The sequence below is a fragment of the Dysidea avara genome, chromosome 3 (genome assembly GCF_963678975.1).
Source record: "Dysidea avara chromosome 3, odDysAvar1.4, whole genome shotgun sequence".
Classification (NCBI taxonomy): domain Eukaryota; kingdom Metazoa; phylum Porifera; class Demospongiae; order Dictyoceratida; family Dysideidae; genus Dysidea; species Dysidea avara.
Window position 1 is genome coordinate 23226393 of NC_089274.1, and position 22645 is coordinate 23249037.

A 22645-nucleotide genomic window follows, 5' to 3' on the forward strand; every position below is an offset into this window, starting at 1 on the left:
CTCCATTAGAGTATTATAAATCAGTTGAATAAGCTTCAACTATTCTGTTACCTTTTTCAGATAATAAGCATATCTGTAGCTGTCTGTATGCATTATGTGGTCTGTGTGTATGAATGTATAATGAACACATGTATCCAGGGCATGCGTGCACCACATGTGTATGGGTATACAGGGATGTGCCCAGGTTTAGAACAGTGGTGGCTACAAGAAACAGGGTTAAGTCCAGGACAAAATGTGGGGCTGTGGGGATATATAGAGTGGATCCTCACGTTACCTTAGGAAAGTTACACTCTTCATCTAGCAGCTGGAAAATCCCCATTGGCTTCTTATTGATAAGATCCAGGCAACCCTGGTTGTCATTGAAATCAATCATCTGCCAACTAATCTTCTCTCTACTGTATTCCTCCTACACACAAACCAAGTAGGACTTAAACACATACATACTATATATATATATGTACTGAGACAGCCAAGTAGTGACAAAAAGGTGTAACGTTTTAGTTGGTAGCAAGAATTAAGTTCTTCATTTTGTAAATTCTGAGTGACTGTTATATTAGAGTAGACATATTGATACACTGTTGCTGCAGTATACATGCTCTTTGGTTTTTGCATTATATCAGATTGTAATTCCATTCAAGAGGGGTTGTACCACAATAAAATGCTATAAGTGGTTGGCTCAGTAAGTGTGACAAAAATTTCACTGTATCTTGTTGAAAATCATGTGTAACTTGCCAGTACAATAGCCACTCTATATGAATATTGGATCAATTATGCTGCATATTGTTGGTAAAAAAAAACAAAAGTACAATGTATCTCAGAGACTACTGGACTGACTAATATATTTGGTATGAAAGGTGTCTTACCCTTACAGAATTTTCACAGAAAACATTGTGGGACCAAGTTACATACTTACACATACCAAATTCCTACCATACTTGCCTGTTAACTGTGCAGCACTGGCTTCCTTGGCTGCACAATACATTACCATGTGTCTTCAAAGGAAGTGAGTCAAAGCAAAATACAAAGCAAGGTCCTTAAGCTGTGTCATTGCACTGCCACCGCTCAAAGAATATCTGGGATAACACTGTAGATGGGGCTGTACCATATATATGTCTCATAATTAATTTCAAAGATTCCCACTAGACCACACCTGCTATATACCGTTTATTATCCCCAATTAGCACTAAAACTACACCTTACACACACACACACACACACACACACATACACACACACACACACATACACACACACACACACACACACACACACACACACACAACACACACACACAATATATATATATGTAACCTGTTCTAATTTGAAGATGTACTGGTTGAAGTAAAATTGAAGATTCTCATTGGCAAAGTTGATACACAACTGCTCAAAGCTATTGATCTTAAAGTCCTACACAAGCACACCAGTCATCGATGGTATACACCATGACAGATACACTATACCTCAAATCCAAAAATATCTAACACAGCAATTGATGAGTGCACCCCTGCCTTATTGATGATCTTGTTAATCCATTTCACCAACCATGAGAACAGACGGACATAAAGGATCTTTGCTAAAGCATCTCTATCAGGTGGTCAATGTGTTAGAGTACAGTAAGGTGTATAGCTGACATACCTTGTGTCTAGTGTTTGTTCTACACTGTTGGGTGAGTAGAACATCTCACCTCTGGTCATCTGGTAACATAATTATAAGTAAATTTAATGTATTTATTACCATAGGCAATTTTTAAAGGACGTAAAAACTGACCGAGTTATATAAGACTGAAGTTACATGTTCACAGCATTTTTTTGTAGAGTATCAATAGCTCCACATTGACAATTACAATTAGCCAAACTGAATTTTAATTGAGAAAATAACCAATGGCTGACTGCTATTGTAATACTACTATATGAATTGCCATAATTGGCTTGACCTTTAAAATTAAACTCTACAGCTTCTATCTTTCATGTACTATTGTCAAAAGTCATGGTCTTAATAATGAGGTGATCAGTCTCATTCAAGAGGTTATGTATAGCTTTATTTTAAGCAGTTTGCTTATGGGTATGAGTTTATTATTCCTCACCGTAATCTTGTTGGTAATTGATAATTCATATTTGTCTGGTGGTCCTCCCAGTAGGTTCCCAATGGACTGTAGCGTCTCTGGAGGGGACTCTATCACTGCTGCCTCCTGGCCATTTTTCTGTATAAATTTTGCACATAGTAAAACAAACAAATATCACACGACACAGGGAAGCCTCATTAATAAGAGACCCATAATATGGCCTTAAACTGTGAAATGTGCCTTTGGGATGTGTGGCTGCACTGTATAACAAGATGGTTAATACTTAAAATGACAATGACAATTACTCTATTCCATTGCAATTCAGCTAAAAGATTTAAGAATAGGGTAGCTAAAACTTTCAGAACACATTAATAACATTCACTAACATCATATGCTCCAAAGAACATGTTTCCTAACTGAAGAACAGCTGCCAATATTCTAAATAATGACTGCTTCTCCTTGCTCTGAAATGAAATTATGAAATAACAATTACAACCTAACTACCATCAACCTGCATTCCTAGCACTTCCATGGCTGATGTGAGCCTGCTGAAATCCTGTGCTTCATCTTTACTCTTAATACTACAAGCTTTGCCCTATTCATGCAAATAATAGAGCAATGAATTGAATGAAAGCATATAAGTGTATATAAAGAACCCTAATAAAACATACACATTTGTACCTTAAATAATAACAAAATACTTTAATTGAGCAGTCATTTTCAATAAACAACTTTAACACCACACAACTTACTTGGTTAAGGTAGAAATAGTCCTCAACACTACCTAGTCCATAGTTGGCCAGCTCAGCCTGTGGTAGACCAGTCAACATCTCATAAAAGACATGATAATTACGCTCATCAGGAGCTTGGAAAACTATCCTGGATCGTTCCAATAAATACTGCGACACTTTTGCTCCTGCTATGACACCACTGCCATGGAGAATTGATAATTTGATGAAATATTATCTATGCAAACATACTCTTTGTTGAAGAAAATTTCAAGATATTTTCCAAACCGGCTAGAATTGTTGTTCTTTACTGTTTTAGCATTACCAAATGACTCGAGCAATGGGTTAGCCTCAAGAATCTGAAATATTACACAAATGAAATCAAATGCAGTTAAATACAATATTCTAACCTGTTCACTAATAAGGTTACTAGAAGCTTTATTTACAGCTGCTAAATATTGCATCAGTAATTTGGTTGACTCGGTCTTCCCAGCTCCACTCTCACCACTGTTGAGGACAGGCTCACACAACTACGAGATATTCAGCTGACCTACCTTACAATCATACACTGATTTTCATTAGTAATTCTCATGTGAGAGTAAGCTGCATTGCCCAGAGCAAATATGTGTCTATTGGGAGCAAAGGTCAATATTAAAATCCCTCATCAACAACACTCATGCAGACAAGTGGATTACTTTATTTCTCTATTAACTCTGTAGATAGCTGCACTTTTGGACTTTTCTTAGTCCTCTCTAGCTAACTTAGGTTGCTATATGGCTGCATTCAGCCAATAATGGCAACAAAATCATTGATTAATCAATTACTATAAATTACCAACAAACAGCCAATGTACACTTACTTAATTACTTAGAAATTACAGCATATCAAATGTATTTGTATGTTACAAAGTACATGTACACACTGCAAACCATAATATTTTCTGACCACAAAACACAACAACGCAATTGATAACTTACGGTGGAAGCTTTCCAATAATTTGTCCTTCATATTCACGCACTACATCCACCCCATACATATTGAACATCTGATAAGGGTTAACTGCTACAAGAATACTGCCAGTGTAGGTCTAATGATTCAACCATTACTAATAACATCAACATAATAATTTTTCATTGCTCACATATATGTGCCGTTGGAGGTATCTCTTCTTGATGTTGTAGATCAGTCCTCCTTCATGTAGGTCACTAGTTAGGAAGGACTAGTTTTGTAAAGTGATCACTAATTATATCATACTTTAGTTGTATCATGTCTTCAACACCTTCATCAGTTGTGCTAGAACGTTGCTTGAGAGTGTTGAATGAAAAATTCAGTAGCTACATAGGAGTTGTGATGTGAAAGTAATGTAATGATATTGATATCTGTGTACATAGACACACTACAAAGCCTTCAGCTACCATGCTATATAACATGGTGACACCCACCAGTGAACCAGACCTGTGCACTACAACTTTAGAAGGCAAGGCAAACCTGACTGCTTTATTAGAGTTGAAGGTAGGTGACTGCTCTATTAGAGTACCTTGATCTTTTGCAGTGCTGAATTCTTTTCAGTTTCCTAACTTTTATTGAGACAGCTACCTTGGTTACTGTTAATGGTATAGCTATACTCCACTGACAATATGCATGTATCACAAATGTAATTAAGTGTGTGTTTATTTATGTAGGCACCCGAAATCCCACCTGGACCCTTCACCCATTGTATGAGGCATGAACAGTTACAGCTGGGTGGGCTGCTTTTCCAGTCAACACCAGGTCTCCATTTATGTAGAGTGGTAGTAGGGTTGAACAATGTTTCAATAAATCGTCAATATGTGCCCGCAATACAATTATCACATATATTCAGCCTTCACAATATTGTCCCATAGGCAATGTTTATCACGTTTTGCAATAATTATGACAGTTATTGCCTTACCTTGTGCCTCATATTTCATACTGACATATTATTGCTAACCATATCAATTGGTTTGTAATCAAGGTAGTTGTATTTGTAAACTTATTCTCAGTGAAAACTCATATTGACATTGCAGACTTTTCTAACTATCTCAACTGGAAATAACTGGGCATCAAACCTCAGTAAACTCTTTAGATTACCAGGCTGGTGCTCTAGCTAGTTGGCTATATATGCTGCCTCTCTCTCTCTCTCTCTCTCACACACACACACGCACGCACGCACGCACGCACGCACGCACGCACGCACGCACGCACGCACGCACGCACAAAAATGGTCAAACAAGCAAAATTACAAATAACAAAGCACGCACACACACAGTGACCTACACGTCCAGTACATACCTCAGATGTGGGATCCCATTCATTCTGTAAAGATACATTATCTCCACGAACAGCATGTATTACTCCAGGAAGCAGGTACCCTGATGCTCCTTGGTACCACACCAGCCCTCCCTACAGACCACACACATTTAGAACTACCTATGAACTATCATGGAGTACTTACAGGCTGGTTATCCATTTTATGTTGAGCCTATTGAAAGAAGGGAGCAATAATAACGCACTCTATTGTAAACAGCTATAATTCCTGCAACGGCACTATTTGCCTGTGCATAGTGAAGGGTGTGTGTTGTGCACACGCATACGTGAAAAATAGTTGTTACGTCTCGCACGGAAGGGGTAAACGAGTGTCAAAATGCAGTACCTGTTAGCAATACAAGCCGCAAACTTACCATCTTCCTTTAACAATAACCTGTGGGCTAGACGTGCAAAAACATTCTTTTTGCGGGGAGTGTCTCAGCTGTGGTCGCTAGGTGCGCATTATTAAGAGAGGGAAAACACCTGTGCGCATACGCATCAATGAGCGTTAATAAGAACAATCTACGTGTAGAGCAAAAATGGGAATACTAGAAAAGATTCAGGAAATTGAGCGAGAAATTGCTAGGACACAAAGGAACAAAGGTAAGGCGTTCACATACATCATTATTTGTAAGTCACTCTTTGCGTCATTTTATAGCGGTATACTTTCTAGTTAAGTCAAATGTGTGCTTATATCTCTAAGAGGCCAGCTTGCTATAGTTAAGAAGTTGTAATTACTGCTTGATTTATGGACTTATTGATTTCCTTAGCTACTGAATATCACTTGGGATTACTGAAGGCAAAATTAGCAAAGTATCGGTCCCAACTACTGGAAGGACCCAAGACAGCTGGAGCGAAGGTTTGAGTGCAGTTCTTTAATACAGTGGAACCTGTGTAGTGTGGATACCATGTAAGTGTCCTAAAACTTAGCTAAAATCCTAAAGGTGTGAAATGATGCGAGTGTCCTCTTTTTTTTAAGTGTCCACATTAACAAGTTCCATTTTGTACAGTTATCCTATAGTAGTGCTGTTCATTGCCATGTACTCTATTTCACTGTGCACATATTTTTAAACTGCATAGGGTGACGGGTTTGATGTGATGAAGTCAGGTGATGCTAGGGTGGCATTAATTGGGTTTCCTTCAGTTGGAAAGGTTAGTTTGAGTGCTATAGGAGAAGCCCTACATTTTATTCTTCCTTATAAAGCAGTCTGTATGTTTGCCACAGTCCATAGTACGTACAGCATGTGCCCCCCTTAGAATTTCTTGAAATACTAAAGTTTAGGGGACTAATAGCATACATTGGAAGGCCCAGAAGATCTACTCTATACAACCAGACAATAAAATACCCCTGGCTGGAACTTCAAAATGTATGCACTAGGGTATCAGGTGCCTCTGAGAAAATATAGTTGACAATCAGTAACCTGTTCATATGGCTATATGTGTTTGTGGTAAAGTTTATTTCTTTATCGTCATGATGTGCTAGTAACTAATGTTTTGGGACAGGTAGGACAGTGGTCAAGCTTCATACCATGAAGTATCAATTGTATAAATGTCACTATGGGCTGGCAATATGGTTTCCATGTTTTAATCAGCTGTTTAACATGTATCATCCATATTTGCCCTTGGTTTGTTCTACTCAATTTCAGGTTCTCAAACACACTTGAAATCTTAGTAATCTCATACTGTCATTACACTGTATTCTGTCCATCTTTATACTGTTTCCATGACAATTCCTTATATGTACTAACATTTGAGTGAAGAAAACTGGTTACAGATTGTCGCTATTGGGTTGTATGATGGTAATCATTCTTAATGCCATTTTCACCACATAGTTGAACAATTATGCATTTATCACTTTACAAGATCAGCATTGACTGGACTATTAGGCTAATGAGTGATGTCTATTGGTTTACCTTATATGGTGAAGTTTTTCTGATACGATATTGAGCCACATGGAATCCCATGTAGTTGTTAATACTGTGGGAGTTTTAGTGTAACCTGATGTGACCCTTATGAGTGTAGAGCGTCAGTGTAGTGTGAAATATGTGTTTGCTTTGTTGTTGAGTATGTGGTGTTTGGTCCAAGAGTGTATGGTTGTGTTGTCAAGCGCCACACATACACACACACACACGCTAGTCTCGCGTGGCCAGACCGCTTTTTTCTGTATTGGGTGGGGAAAAGGGGTCTGGTGCAACTCCAATAGCTGTTTACTTCTGAGCCGTCCCCAGCGTCCCCAAACTCTGGGGACGCTAATTGAATAACATTGGCAGCAAAGGAGGCACCAATGACATCAGTAAACCAATGATGACGTGAAAATATTTGTACACTCCTGGTCCAGTTGTGAGTTTTGTTACACGATGAGGATGAACTTCCAAGACACTAAAAAGTGACATCGGAGCAAATTAAGATTCATTTAAAGGATAAACAGATCGAAGCCATCTCGAGTTTACTTACTAACGTTACTGGCACCTCCTTTGTGGCCAACATCAGCACTTGTGCTGTAAAGTATTAATAAATAAATAAAAATAAATAAAAACATTATTCAATTAGCGGCTCAGAAGTAAACAGCTATTGGAGTTGCACCAAACCCTTTTCCTCACCAATACATGGAAAAAAAAGCAGTCTGGCCATGCGAGACTACATGCGCGCGCACACACACACACACACACACACACACACACACACACACACACACACACACACACACACACACACACACACACACACACACACACACACACACACACACACACACACACACACACACACACACAGCATGTATGCATGCATGATAATGAAAGTGGTTTATTGACATGAGCTTTTGTGGTATCACTGGTAATAAGTGATCTGAACCTTGACAACCACATTCCACTAACTATTATGCAGCTTATTCATCAATCAGAGTGGGCATCATAAATTTTAAATTGGTAATCATGTGGTATAATACATGTCAGATAGACACACAGGATCCTTATTGGATTATTTGTGATCTAATTATGAGTGAATCTAAAAGTCTAATAGTTGAACTATTTTGTCACATTTGTACATGTTTCAGAGTGGTAAGGTGTCCTGGTTGTCAAGGTGTCCGCATTTTGTGGTGTCGCCACCCCCTTATATAATTTTATTTGTACTGTCTGTTCCATTCTAGTCAACATTACTAAATAAAGTCACCGCTACTCACAGTGAATCAGCTGCTTATGAGTTCACCACACTAATGTGCATACCTGGAGTGATAAATGTGAGTGACTTAATATGTGGCAGGAAATATTTTAGACTAGAAATATATTCACAGAGGAAATGGCTTGGTAGTGCTGTAATTGTATGGTATTCTGGTCAGCATGTCACTGCTGCCAGCTTATATAATGAATTTCATAAAGTATGGATTTAATGTGTTAGTGGGAAAGTTTTGTGAAGGAGTGTGTCAAATTAAACTTGTGGTAAAAGGACAGTACCGTAAAGAAAAACTCTCAAGTGCTCTGTTGCATTTTAGAGTTTACACTGGTGGGCAGTCACACATACTATATATGGCAAGCATCCACATATAACCATCACGAATGTACCAAATGTAAATTGTCCCTGCTTCGTTACAGTTAGCTAAAAAAACATTTATGTTAATGCACATCCTAGCCCTCCAGTATGATGTAATGTCATGTATTAATTGCACAACCAAACAAGGCATTTTAAATTGGTACCTTTTGGTGAAAATTGTTTTGTCACCCTCATGAGAAATGTGTTAATGTAGTGCTTGTTTCTTTAGCTAGGAAAGCCACACAACATTTTGGATGGCTGAAAAAAACATTTGATGTTGATGACGCGTGACCATTCTCCTCAGTCTGAGGATATTACATTAAACAGGTGGTAGCTATTTTAGACATTTTTTTTAAAAATTGCCGCTACACTGTAGAGAAGTGGCCTTTCTATATAGGTGGAACTGTTGTACCTCATCTCACTGTATTGCCATACTATTATCCCACTAGATTGTGTGTGTTCCTTGTCTATCGAAACTTTAATAACCACCTCTTCAGTTTGGTGTTAATCTTGTCACGTAATTGACAAAACATCATGATTGAGTAGTTCTGTTTATGTACACACAGTTTAACAATTAGTGAAGTGTTTTACATCAAATACTAAAACAATTCTAATATTTTGGGTCATTTGTCAGGCTTCTCTACCCAAGACATACATGTGGGGTTTTTTCCCCTGCATTCAAACATTTTAGTGTCAATAGTGTGACTACCTTCTTATGCATCCCTAGTAGGATTAATGTGTATCTCTTCTAGTACAAAGATGCCAATATACAGTTACTAGACTTACCGGGAATTATTGAAGGTGCTGCTCATGGTAAGACAGACAGCCGTTTGCACTCGTTTGTATCCATTTGTATTCCTTTGACAGGCAAGGGTAGGGGAAGACAAGTTATCGCAGTGGCCAGGACCGCTGATTTGGTTTTGATGATGCTTGACGCCACAAAAGGGGAGATACAAAAGTATGTACATTGTGACCTCTTAAACACCATCCTGAAATGTGGGCACCTTGCACTTGTCCATGGTCCTGTTTGTATAAGTGTACACACATTTAAACCAGACACCTCACTCTTAGTATTGTGCCCAAATGCCCCAGACCCCTTTTGTATTTGGGTGGGGAGGAAGTTTTTCGTGCACCTGTCGTGAAATCACTCAGTAGCTGCAGAATGTGCAAGGAACAAGAAAACATTTGTTCACGGCTTGTTTGCAATCCTCCAAATGATCACAGACCTTTAATTCTCCCCCACCCAAATACAAAAGGGGAAAAAAAACGAGACTAGGTTTTACTTGGCCCTTAAAGTATCCAGCATAGAGAAATCCACTGTACTCAAATTGTTGGAATGTAGTGTGTTGCCACGAGTTATTCGTACTAGTATAGTCATGTTGACCCAACACAGAAAGTGGAAATTGGACAACATGTATGCATTTTATGTAGTATGTCTTTACATTTCCATGGTGACCATTCAAGCATTTAACAAACTAGTTTGACTATTTCATGCATCCCTAACCATTTCCATATATGGTTAGGATCAGCTTGTGTAAGGCATATCATTTGCATTGCTAGATAGAGATACTAGTGACGTCATTGAAATGTACTGTATACGTACAACTTTTTGAGGTACGTAATTTTCATGGATTGACAAATTTCAGGATTTTCATGGTTTTATTTTCAAGGTTCACTCGTTCTTCACTGAGGTTGCCTATTAGAGAGCATAGAGCTATCCCTGATAATCATTAATTTTCAAGGACGACAATTTTGCAGAAAACCAAACAACCGCAAAATTATGTCCCTAGAAAATTTGTACGTGTACAGTACTGTATATACACACCCCCTGTATGAACCAGCCAAATGTTGGTTGGATAGTTATTTATTATGCTACATTTTTCTCTTTACAGAACACTGCTAGAAAAAGAACTGGAGACAGTTGGCATTAGAATGAACAGGCTTCCCCCAAACGTTTACTTCAAAGTTAGACACAAATGTTCCTGCCATTTTTTCAGCAGACCCTTATGCATGGCTTGTGTTTACTGTTGCTATAGCAAAAGAAGGGAGGGGGGATATCCATCACTTCTATGGTACAGCTAGTTAAGATGTCAGAGAAAATGGCCCAATTGATCCTACATGAATATAGTATCCTTTAGTGTGTGGATGTGCAGTGTACATGTGCAGTGTACATAGTTTGTGTTGAAGGAGTAGTAACATATTGTGAGTTATCACATTTGTAAGTTTTAATCGTTTTAGGGTAGTGTGGTTGATTGCCTCATTAGGTTTGGTTGTAACTCCCTTGTTCACACTGTAATGAGCATCAGCTGTTTTTGTGTACGTTGTGTGTCTGTGTCTCTGTGTGTGTGTGTGGTGTGCGTGTGTGTGTGGGGGGGGGGGGGGGGGGGGTATCTGTATCTCTTTGAGTCTGTAGTGTACATGTGTAATGTGTTTGTATTTTGGTGAATGCAATGCAATAGTGTGTACAATATTCATGCTGTTTTTGATGTCTTGACTGGTGTCAGAAATATTTAATGCAGAAGTGATATTTCGTGAAGACTGTACTGCAGGTGAAGTGTCTATGTAGTATGTACTATACATACCTGTGTACACATGCATGCACACACACACACACGCACGCACGCACACACACGCACACAAACACACACACGCACAAACACACACGCACACACACACACGCACACACAAACACACACATGCTCACTATGTGCTTTATTATGTTTACATGCTCAATTAAATTTGTTAAAATTTTCCTTTTCATCTAGATGACTTTATAGATGTCATTCTTGGAAACAGAGTCTACTTAAAGTGTATATATGTTAGTTTTTATGTGTTGTTGTTGTTGTTGGCACTTTGATTGATCTGTTTTTATTTGTTGTTCTAAATTTCAGCCACTCAGTTGACCAATTTGTCAAGCTTGTATTGTGGCTTGTGATATTGGACATGAATCTTGTGGCTACCACAGGCTTATCTCATACTTAACATGAAATAGAATACTCTTTTCCATCATGGCATTAGCTTTTTTCATGGACGGTTGTCCCAGTGAAACGTGATCTCATGTATAATCTAAGCCAGATGGGCCTGCATTCCTCATTAATCATTTGGTCAGCTTTAGTGACCCATTGTAGATTATGTAAAGGCTAACAGAATCCATACACAATCCATACACAGTGCTTGTGTGGTTCAAATCATCTTGTGGCATGCCCAGCCAGCATATAAGTCCTTACAGATTACACTACATGGCACATTCTTTTAAAGCCTATTTACCCAATTTGTCCATGTGTATTGTACCATCTTAACCTACATAAACAACTTGAGCTCGCTTCTAAATAAGGCCACAGTGGTCTGACAAGGAATTCACTTGTGTGGCAAAATGTACATGTTGCCATTGTATACTACAGTAAAGTTTATTGGTTATATGATTGTGTTCTAGTGTTACAATAAAATTGATCAAATATCATTGGAAGAGGTGGATAGATTGGCCCATCAGCCTTACTCAGTTGTCATAAGGTAAAACAGATGCCATAATATAGTCAATTTTAACAATCGTCTTCTTGTGCAGTTGTGAGTTGGATCTGAATCTGCTGTACCTATTGGAGAAACTATGGGAACATTTGGCATTAATTAGAGTATATACAAAAAGAAGGGGAGGTGCGTTGATGTAGTTTTGAAGTGTCGTGTGTTATTTGAATGTCTTCAGAGCCTCCGGATTTGTTGCCTGGCCATGCTCTAATTCTCAGAAAGAACAGCACAGTAGAACACGTTGTAAGTCACATGTGCATTAATATCCATCACTAAATATTGTGTCGAGCCACTTGCATGAACTCCCTTCTATATACTGAAAATCATTGACTGTGTACAAAAAATTGTCACCACATATATGGTCAGAAATTTTTGTTTCAAGGAATGTTTCATTTTAAAAATTCACCTTACACAGGGGTAATTTGAAAGTCTGTTGGTGTTGCAGATGAACTGTTGCAGAGACAATTATAATTTTTTTCAAATCCCAGTGAAAATGTCAGGCAACTTAAAGCATTACCTATTCGTCATAATAGGGAAATCCTTACAATACATTGACAGAATAGAGTGACTCAATCTAAAATAATAATACAATCATTGTTGTCAAATTGTGTTTGCTATTATTGACAATACTTCACTATAAAAACTCTACAACTTTCTTCTATTTTGATTTTGTCGGGCAGGTTCCATTATGGTCGGCCATACATGATATTTGCCTGACAAATGGCCTATGTCAGACAGTAATAATTGACTCTGTGTTGTAATTACTTGTACTTTCCGACCTTTGCAGTGTCATGGAATTCACAGATCACTCGTTGATCAATTCAAGTATGCTTTAGTATGGGTGAGTGCCTACCTACTGAAGTATTAGTTTACTTATTCCACAGGGCACCAGTACAAAGTATAGCCCTCAAAGAGTTGGAATGCACCATCAAATGCAGGACGAAGATGTCATTCAAGTATTTAAGAAATGAGACTCATGCATCCCATAATGTTTAATTATTTTGCATTAAATAATTTTAAAGAATGTTATTTTGCATCACAAGGAAATGCAAAAAAAAACTACACAGAAACTAGAATATGGTACATTGTTCTATTGCAGTACGGTTCACATGTATTTCTCCAACAGTTCTTAGTACTCCCATAAGGTGGAGTTATCGACGACATTCTTGCTGGCCTTGAAGCCCCCGTGTTGTTCTCCTGCGATGTAGTTGTCATTCGAAGCTCTGATGCACATGTGTGTGTGGGCACGCAGCTCGATTGTGTAGGGGACTGGCTGTGCACTGCTGCAAGTAATTGTGCTGTCTCCATCTTCTAGTTTCCAAAACTTGCCATCTTTGGAGAAGAAATATTCACCTTCCTTGCACTCAACTTCAAAGACATCATACTGGGACCTGTTGCATTCCAACGTAGCAGCGGCACCCTTCGTGCCAACAAACCCATACTCTCCACGCAATACCAAGATGGGACGGTTGATCATTTCAAAAACAAAAAAGGCGTCTTCATTGGCTTCAACACCAGAGGCAGCCAGTTGACCGTTGGCTTTTCTGACCACGTACTTGCCATTGGATGCAATCAAGGCTACTTTATCCTTGCTCCATTCGATGTCAAATTGTGATGTTGGTTTAGTGGGATCGGCTGAATCAGCGACTACATTGCTCGACTCACAGTTCCAATACTTCTTATTGTTGCAATGAATGGCCCACTTGACTTTGCCACTCCTGTCAGTACGATCAGCAGCTTCTAGTTGGAACACTTCGGCATCAGTGACGCTTGTTTGGTTTGCCTTCACCTCTTGGGATGATCGAATTGAAGCATATTTTTTGGCAGCAGCAGCCAGCAAGGTGCACTGAGGGTGGCTGTCTTCAAGAACAAACAGCTCATCTTTACCAATTGTATCTTTACGAGATTGCATTGTAGCCGAAGCACCAACTGCAGTGAGGTATTTGCCTTTACAATCACGGAAAGCAACTTGGGCATCACGGAACACCAAAATGTAGAGAGAGTCATCGCTGAGATTGTCAGTAAGGCCTCCAGTACGAGTAAGGTACTTCTTGTTGAAAAGCCGAAGAGCATATCTTCCTTCGTGGAACTCCAGCACTATCATAGCATCAGCTCCCCATGGGATTTCTTCATTAACGCACACCTCAGCTCCTTTTAGATGAGCATAGGTCTTGCGGTTGACATTGCGAAGGTTGATTTGAGGGTGCATGGCCATGTGCATGGTCCAAAGAGTGGTGGCAGAGACTTCTTTTGGTGTAGCATTCAGCTGGTCCCCGGTTCCTCCAAAGTATCGGCCATGTGCTGCACTACGGATAGCCACTCTGCCATCTGGTTGGGTCTCCATTTCAAATTGCTGCTCATTGCCAACTTCTTCAGCAGAACATGACACCTTCCCATCAATATCACAGCCTATGAAATGTAAACACCATTGACAACGGTCCAAATATATTAGCTATAAATAGGACTAATGCTTTTTAGACCAAACAATGCAGTAAAAATCACTTGAAATCAATCGCAAAGAAGCAGACACAACATAACGAAGCCAATACAGAAGCAAAGAAGCTTTACTTACTTAGGTAACGTCCCAGACTGCTTTTAAGGGCAACAAGGCTTGCATCCACACGCTCCAAGGTGAAAATCTGCTTCTTTCGCATTGATGTTCCATTTGCTGTCAACTTGAACTGGAAAGTTTCAGCCGTTAGGTACTTTCCAGCTGAATTGATCAGACCCATGGTCCATTTCAGCGTCTCGTTGAAGCCGCCTCCTTGAGCCATTATTTCTTGACAGCAAACGACAGCCGAACTAGCACGTACACCAAGTTAGCGAATAAAAATGGAGTCCTCGAACAGAAGCACGTTCGAAGGGCGTGGTGGGTAACCGAAAAAGGGTGTGTCACCGATCGTGCTAGAACACGTTTCGATTGGCTACCGCAGTATGACGTAAAAATCTTTCGATCTTCGATTGTATCTAAGAAATAGCCAATCAGATTGTAGCAGCTCACAAACTTTTCCTTTTTTGGGCATAAATTCAGAAAACGGAGTGGGCGTGGCACACGATCGTACCAGTAAATCAGCGAGTCCGCCTGAATTCTGCCTGTTCTGCATTTGCGTTGAACGAGTTGTTGTGAGTTTTTCTGTCTCTGAATTCTCCATTGAAAATGTGTGACGACGACGTAGCCGCTCTCGTTGTGGACAATGGTTCTGGTATGTGCAAGGCTGGCTTTGCCGGTGATGATGCTCCCAGGGCTGTTTTTCCATCCATCGTTGGAAGACCTCGTCATCAGGGAGTCATGGTTGGTATGGGCCAAAAGGATTCATACGTAGGAGATGAGGCTCAGAGCAAGCGTGGTATCCTCACCTTGAAGTACCCCATCGAGCACGGAATCGTCACTAACTGGGATGATATGGAGAAGGTAATACCGCAAGCTTGTTTTGTGGAAACAATTGTTAACCTTTGTGGTTTTCCTTTTAGATCTGGCATCACACTTTCTACAATGAACTCCGTGTGGCACCAGAAGAGCACCCAGTGTTGCTGACAGAGGCTCCCCTCAACCCCAAGGCCAACCGAGAAAAGATGACCCAGATCATGTTTGAGACCTTCAACACACCAGCCATGTATGTAGCCATCCAGGCTGTGTTGTCATTGTATGCATCTGGTCGTACTACTGGAATTGTGTTTGATTCTGGAGATGGAGTGTCCCACACCGTTCCCATCTATGAAGGTTATGCCCTTCCTCATGCCATCCTCCGTTTGGATTTGGCAGGACGTGATCTAACCGACTACCTGATGAAGATCTTGACCGAGAGAGGTTACTCCTTCACCACCACTGCTGAACGTGAAATCGTCCGTGACATCAAGGAGAAGTTGTGCTATGTTGCATTGGACTTTGAGCAAGAGATGCAGACCGCTGCTAGCAGTTCAAGCATGGAGAAGAGTTATGAGCTTCCTGATGGTCAAGTGATCACCATTGGTAATGAGCGATTCCGTTGCCCTGAGGCTCTCTTCCAACCATCCTTCTTGGGAATGGAATCTGCTGGTATCCACGAAACCTGCTACAACTCCATCATGAAGTGTGACGTAGACATCCGTAAAGATCTGTATGCCAACACTGTGTTGTCTGGAGGTAGTACCATGTACCCAGGAATTGCTGACAGAATGCAGAAGGAGATCACTGCTCTGGCACCACCCACAATGAAGATCAAGATCATTGCTCCACCAGAGCGAAAATACTCTGTATGGATCGGTGGCTCCATCTTGGCCTCCCTGTCAACCTTCCAACAGATGTGGATCAGCAAGCAAGAGTATGATGAGTCTGGCCCAGCCATCGTCCACCGCAAGTGCTTCTAAAGAACTGAACATACATTGAATTAGTTAGGTTTTCTGCTTGAAGTCGACTTGCATAAAAATATTGTACAAAAAAAATTATGATGCACTGTAGTTTCATATAAATATTATTAATTATAATAATACTACTGGATGTCAAAGAGGGGTGTGTGCAGGTAAAGAGGGCGTTGCACGTTTATACCTAGTTTCAGGGTTCGTGTGTACTGTAGTAAGTGCAAGTATTGTTCAGCTAATGGTGTACGCAACTTTCGTGACTCCTTTATCAGTCGATATTCCACGGGAATACACGACCGAAAATATTGGAATATCTTTACAACACGTGGAGTCAGCGAGAAATGCTACTAACAGCTGCACTCAATTGCTGCCATTCAAGAAGTCCATTGTTACTTCAGTTATTATGGACCAACTCTACTTAGTGTCATTGACAGCAGCCAGCAAGTTAATAATGCTAGCTTAATACTATCAGAGGAGAAGATGTTTGCAGATTTACTGCTCATAATTTATGAACATTCTTTTTCTACTGGTTTTCATGCATTCAGGAACATTACTAAATCCCAAAATGTACTAATAGCAGCAATTTCTAGAGCTCATGAAGTGACAGGTACAAAACGATCACAACTTGTTTACAGTAGGAAATACGCCAAGTCTTTTGGTTGCAGTTTAGACCTGTTAAATATTATGCCCACATCTTTTCTTAGTAGCGACAGTGAAGACTGTTATGATTTTGTTATCTATGCCGCTAAGCAACATAATTCTGTTTGGCTTGCCAAACCTTATGTTGGGGTGTTCGGTAAAGGAATTAAGTTTACAAGGAGTTGCTGCAATTATTGGAAAAGATCAATGTTTGTGAAGACAACAAAATGTTTCAGTATATAATTCAAGAGTATCTTTCTGATCTATTGTTGATTAAAGTTTGACATCAGAGCATACATATTGATTGCTAGAACTGATCCATATTTCTTGTACTATCATACTGGTTATCTTAGAGTGGCAGTGAACAGACTTAGCCAGGGAGGCCCATCTAACTAACACTCTGAAGGGTTTTCCTCTGACGATCACTTCTGGATGTTTGATAAGATTTCAGCAGTACATTAGTAACATCAGCTCCAATAAGGATCAGTTTGTTAAGACAAGACTGAAACCAATAATAAAGCAAACTGGATTGTTCTTACTACAAGCAGGCAATGAATTAGTTATGACTCAAAATTTTGTGTGCTTAGTCCTTTTGGTTTTGGAGAGAGGGACTAGAGCAATTTGCACATGCCACTTGTCTCGTTCACTATTCATGCTCCCTGGTGAATGTATTCAACACTTATCATGGTTACACCACTTTCACAAACGATGAAGTCTTGTCGTTAAAATGCTTTCGTGGACCATAGGATCCTCAACATACACTGTAATAAGCCATGCCCACACTGGTCGGTAGTAGCTAGAGTTGCCAGATAACCCTACTGTACAGTTCTGGTGATGCACCAGGAAAGCTGTCTTGTATGCAATGCAAATGATGGAGTTACATGTGAAATCACTTTAATGATGTTGATTTGTTTTCAATGCCAAAATAGGGATTTTCATTATACTTCATGTCTCTTTAGTGCACAAACCCTTTAATACCATTTTGGTATATAGCTAACTGATAAAACAGCACAGACTTTAGAACTATCCAGTTATGAACATGCCATGGCGTTACTGAGCCACGAACATCTGCCAGCATCTTTATGAAAGATGGCTACATGTGACTGCTGTTGTATAATTTACCTGGTTGTCATATTAGGGTGACTGCTTTATTAGAGTATTTTATATCTCACTGTTGCAATATCTGAGGTGAAGCTATCCCACATAACAAATCATTAAGAGAGTATAGTGGCAGTGCTCTGTTTCTTGACGGATTGGTTGTACTAGATGGTTGATGAAAAAAGTGTATTGGGTATAACTCATTTGTTCTTGCCTAACCGTTTTGGCATTTATAGGGCCCATGTAATTAGAAAACAAAAACAAGAGGCAGAGTCTTAGCAAACCTACGCAAAAGCACTAATACAATAACGAGAAGTGATTTTTTTGATCTGGCCAGTCTGCTTGATCATGGTTGACACCCGACTGTGGAGGTTATGTAAAATAGTTCTGTGTGACTTTTGACAGTAGTCTTTTTGGGGATTCCATTTTGTTTTGGGGAGATCCCTATATTATTTGTGACTGTCCCAACAAAAACCAAATAGTTTGCACAATTTCCAAATTTCTTTCATTTTCTCAGTATTATCCACAGTTGGTTATCAAAGTTATGGTGAGTAGAGGTTTTGGAAATATAGTGCTAGATAGACAGTACGATAGTATGAAATTACAGGTGCTTTATTTAATTCGCAACCGTAACTTATTTTGTTACTTTGGTCTGCGGACTTGGAATTTGGCCTAAAATGTTCACCATGCATTGTCAAATTCACCAAGGTGCAGTTATAGCCCTGTATTTACTGGCACATACAAGTATGAGGGCGTTTCTCTTTTGTTCTTGTGGCCTCAATGGTATGTGTGCTCCCTAAACAATGTCTCGATTAAAACTGGTGTGTTTCTTTATGGCATGCATAATTTCACCTATTTTTGTATGTTAAAAAGTATACTAGTGCAAACTATGCGAGAGGTTTTGCTGTGAGGGTCACTACTTAGCAATATAAATGTAATGGTATTTTAGAAAGTCATGCTACATTTTAGGACTAGAAACATTTGAAAGACTACCAGCTACATACTTGTTGTTAGGGTTGGACTTTATGGTGACATCTAATTATCATGTGTGGTTCATTGAGGCTAACCATACTCCAATGTGGCCTAAAGAGGTGCCTTTTATTTACACCATGGGGGTGAGTAGTGTTGACTGTAGCTGACTGTGCTATGTTGTTTGTTCTGCAGAGTGACATGTTGGATTTAGTAATTGAAATACACTTTTCTTCTGACAAGTTTGTTAACTCACAACCTGGTGAGAAGTATGGCAGCTGGGAACTAGTCTACAATGAACTGCTAGCTAACTGTTCAGGATATCAGTATAATCCTTGTAGAGACTTTCCAATACAGTCATGACCAAAAATAAACACTCATAGTGAATTTACTTTAAAATTCACTTTATAACTTACGCATGTATAATACATGATATCTTTTTATGGTGAATTACTCCAGACAACTGAATGTAGTTCTATAGGGGTGATAACAATATTCTATATCAAGCAGTACAGCTTTATAGCTATGGTTCCAAGCAGACCAATTTTACATCACAGCCAGACAGATTGTGTATTAATTTCAGAACAGATTTTTTTTCTTACCAGGGGTACAATAAACAGTAGCGGATCTAGAAATTTTCAGAGGAAGTTTCAGGTTGAGGAAGTTTTCAATAACTGTCAGGGGCAAATCCAGACTTTTTGAAAGGGGAGTTCCACCATGGAATTGTAACTTCAGCCTAGCTTTAAGTCAAAAACCAAAAAAAAGTAATTACCTGCTGTTGAACGATGTAATGCTGAGCAAACTTAAGAAGTTTGGCCAGTAGAAAACCTAAATATAATACTCTATAACTCTTGGTGATGATGTTTTCACCTACACAATCGTGAATCGTCATCCACACAAATTGTAAATAAATTTGGGGCACGCGCTATTTTCAGAGGGGGTTTCGGCTGAAACCATTGCAACCCCCAGTATCCGCCACTGATAAATCCTTTGGACTCAATATACTCCTGCTTTCATCATGGAAAAGCTAGATGTAGTACTGTACATAATGCAATTCAGAATATCACCACATTGCTGTGGTGCTTATCTAACAGTTAATTCATTTGTTTTACCATCAAGAACCGGACCTTTCATTAATAAATATCTTCCATGTTGAAATAGAAAAAGGTTATTGTTGTACGTATATGTGTCCTCTTCTTAGTTTTCTGAGATTTTTATGTAGTGGCATATCTGGTAGAGGTTTCATCAGGATCATACATGATGTTGCAATTCATACATTGGGTTAACTGTAAACTTTATGCAGTATACAACTTAGGTATATTGGACTTAGCATTTCTTGTAAAAATTATAGCACTTTACAATGAGTATATTTGAATAGTTACATGGACTGTCTCGTCACTTTTCTCAATGAACAACAGGCACAAGAACATCTTTTAACAGAAGTTGTGTGATTGGGAAAGATGGAACAGAATGGACATTTTATGAGTGATTATCTCGATTCCTTGGAATACACCAAGAAAGTAACCATTTATTAATCATCAGCCTGGTCAGCAGGAATGTAGGCATTGGATGCTCTGTTATCCTTGTTACATCTTGTAGCTGCTAATGTGCCAGCTCAGTGCATGTCATAGTATACATTGGGTGACCTGCAGTTCGAATCCTGGGGTTGGAGGGATTTTTTTCCATACTTGGCCCCTTTTCTGTTACACCTTATCAGTTATAAGTCATTAAATCTAAGTCCTTGAAATCAGGTTAGGTAATCCTAAGGCTGCAGCACATGTTGCTGTCAGACCTTCAGTGCTGGTCACTGTAAAGTGTTAGCTAATAATAATGTGTACTGTATACAGCTATGTGTCTGCATGACTGAATAAGTTAACAGTCAGGGGTTCTATACATACATGTATATGCATATGTACAGTGGCGGATCTAAGATTTTTAAAAGGGGGTTTCTGAAAATCGGTATAGCTAAATAAGGCATCTGATAACAATTCTCTGGAAAATTTTGAGCTGATTTTTGTTAGCGATTACAATAAATTCAATACTTTAAAGGGAAAATGTGCTGTTTACAACATCTGACTATTTTGGGGCCCAACAAAATCTTGTGATGCTTGTACAGCGCATTGTCCCTTTAATCTGTAAATAATTACTAAATACTATAGCTAACTATACAGGGCAAATATGGTGACTACAAGCTGTGGCTTTGATTGCTCTATTAGAGTAGTTACTTGACTGCTCTATTAGAGTATCTCGATCGTTTGTAATGTAGTGGAGATGAAAAATGAAGTGTTACTGATGGTTTAATAGCTATAAATGGTGTTAGTTAAATGCAACTGCATGCATGCTACTGGTATATAGTTGTTTGCTATGACAAATTGTCAATTCAACAATGTTTATGTAATGAGAATGCCACTAAGCTAAATTTAAAAAGGGGGTTTCTGTCGAAACCCCAGAAACCCGTCTGGATCCGCCACTGATGTATGTATGTATGTATGTATACTGTATATTTAACTGTTTGTAATGCTGTACATATGTATATACCACATTTCCCAAGTGTATATTGTGTAGTCTAGAATTTGAAAATCACAGCAGATGTATAGTAGAGATTTGGAGGACATGTAACATATTATGTGTATGCTCTTTCCTCGTATTAGACATCGACAATATAAAACAGTAGCTATATGCAAGCAAATTACAGAAAAGCAGGTGCACATACATTTATAACTTAGAAGACAGTCTGTCAATACTCCAACTTGCAGCTGTAGGCTGTCAGCTTTGAATTAATGACAGATATCTTAATACTCCTTCACAGTATGTTTGTCTACGGAAGTTACATTCCCTGTATATGATCCTATACTGTGAATTCAAAAGTATGAATTGATACCAAAGGGATGGCTCCTGTGCATGGCAACCAAGTATGACCCTCATACTCAAGTTGCCACAGGAGCCATCCCTTTGGAATCAATTTCATACTTTTGAATTTTTACAGTGTATATAAGCCTGTACTGTGAGTTGTTATATGCAAGTATGTAGTAATTATATTACTCTTTGCTTTCTATAGCAATAGAACCATGCATGGACTGGAATGTATCACATGGGGGGGAATGCTGAGTTCATTAAAAATGTGGCATCGATTGTTACAGTACATGAAGTGGTCTTATTTAGTGAGGTTTTGAATTATGTTACAGTGCATGCGCGGTATGTGCATGTGGCTAACTACTTTTGGTGTAAAAGTCCACAACTCTAATTAATACCAAAGCATGCATGCAGTTGACAAGACTACCACAGCAGGGGCATAGGGAGGTTTAGGGTGTTGGGAAACCCCACTTTGAGTTTCCCACAGAACCTAATACACTAATTAGTTTGGGAACACAAAAATGAGTGAGTAACACTCTTACACTAGCTAGCATACGTATACAGCACAACAACATAAAACCTA

General features: G+C 39.1%; 4 protein-coding genes and 1 long non-coding RNA gene across 6 annotated transcripts in view; 3 read left to right on the top strand and 2 right to left on the bottom strand.

Moving 5' to 3' along the window:
• Positions 1–5590, bottom strand: part of LOC136250316 (unconventional myosin-XV-like) — an 18716-nt gene extending 13126 nt beyond the window's left edge. Inside the window, exons 1-17 of the mRNA XM_066042509.1 lie at positions 5490–5590; positions 5264–5290; positions 5101–5211; positions 4045–4124; positions 3932–3995; positions 3768–3877; positions 3345–3419; positions 3201–3297; positions 3043–3149; positions 2815–2992; positions 2574–2657; positions 2449–2526; positions 2084–2200; positions 1636–1694; positions 1461–1584; positions 1312–1407; positions 275–406 (exon numbers count right to left, since the gene is read on the bottom strand). Coding sequence (XP_065898581.1) covers positions 275–406; positions 1312–1407; positions 1461–1584; positions 1636–1694; positions 2084–2200; positions 2449–2526; positions 2574–2657; positions 2815–2992; positions 3043–3149; positions 3201–3297; positions 3345–3419; positions 3768–3877; positions 3932–3995; positions 4045–4124; positions 5101–5211; positions 5264–5290; positions 5490–5492 — 1542 coding nt within the window. The 5' untranslated portion in view covers positions 5493–5590. The remainder of the gene's footprint in view (positions 1–274; positions 407–1311; positions 1408–1460; positions 1585–1635; positions 1695–2083; positions 2201–2448; positions 2527–2573; positions 2658–2814; positions 2993–3042; positions 3150–3200; positions 3298–3344; positions 3420–3767; positions 3878–3931; positions 3996–4044; positions 4125–5100; positions 5212–5263; positions 5291–5489) is intronic.
• Positions 5590–15419, top strand: LOC136250319 (developmentally-regulated GTP-binding protein 2-like). Of its 2 annotated transcripts, XM_066042512.1 has the most exons (15): positions 5590–5718; positions 5886–5974; positions 6196–6267; positions 8264–8353; positions 9396–9456; positions 9511–9601; positions 10536–10608; positions 10680–10770; positions 11148–11192; positions 11409–11461; positions 12077–12153; positions 12206–12294; positions 12344–12408; positions 12953–13006; positions 13050–15419. In XM_066042512.1, exons 1-15 carry the CDS (start codon positions 5655–5657, stop codon positions 13134–13136), a joined length of 1101 nt encoding a protein of 366 aa, XP_065898584.1. In that variant the 5' UTR covers positions 5590–5654; the 3' UTR covers positions 13137–15419. The 2 variants fall into 2 exon arrangements, with proteins under 2 accessions (XP_065898584.1, XP_065898585.1); XM_066042513.1 differs by lacking the exon at positions 5590–5718 and having other exon boundaries at positions 5891–6025.
• LOC136250317 (fascin-like) lies at positions 13177–15058 on the bottom strand. The gene is made up of 2 exons (XM_066042510.1): positions 14738–15058; positions 13177–14574 (listed from the first exon to the last, which is right to left on the bottom strand). The coding sequence occupies exons 1-2, from the start codon at positions 14937–14939 to the stop codon at positions 13295–13297; spliced, it is 1482 nt and encodes a 493-aa protein (XP_065898582.1). The 5' UTR covers positions 14940–15058; the 3' UTR covers positions 13177–13294.
• LOC136250318 (actin, cytoplasmic) lies at positions 15248–16637 on the top strand. Its single transcript, XM_066042511.1, has 2 exons — positions 15248–15577; positions 15637–16637. Exons 1-2 carry the CDS (start codon positions 15323–15325, stop codon positions 16510–16512), a joined length of 1131 nt encoding a protein of 376 aa, XP_065898583.1. The 5' UTR covers positions 15248–15322; the 3' UTR covers positions 16513–16637.
• Positions 16638–16711: 74 nt separating this feature from the next.
• On the top strand, positions 16712–19672 carry LOC136250321 (uncharacterized). Its single transcript, XR_010698495.1, has 2 exons — positions 16712–19355; positions 19405–19672. It is a non-coding gene; the product is annotated as an uncharacterized lncRNA (long non-coding RNA).
• The last annotated feature ends 2973 nt before the right edge of the window (positions 19673–22645 follow it).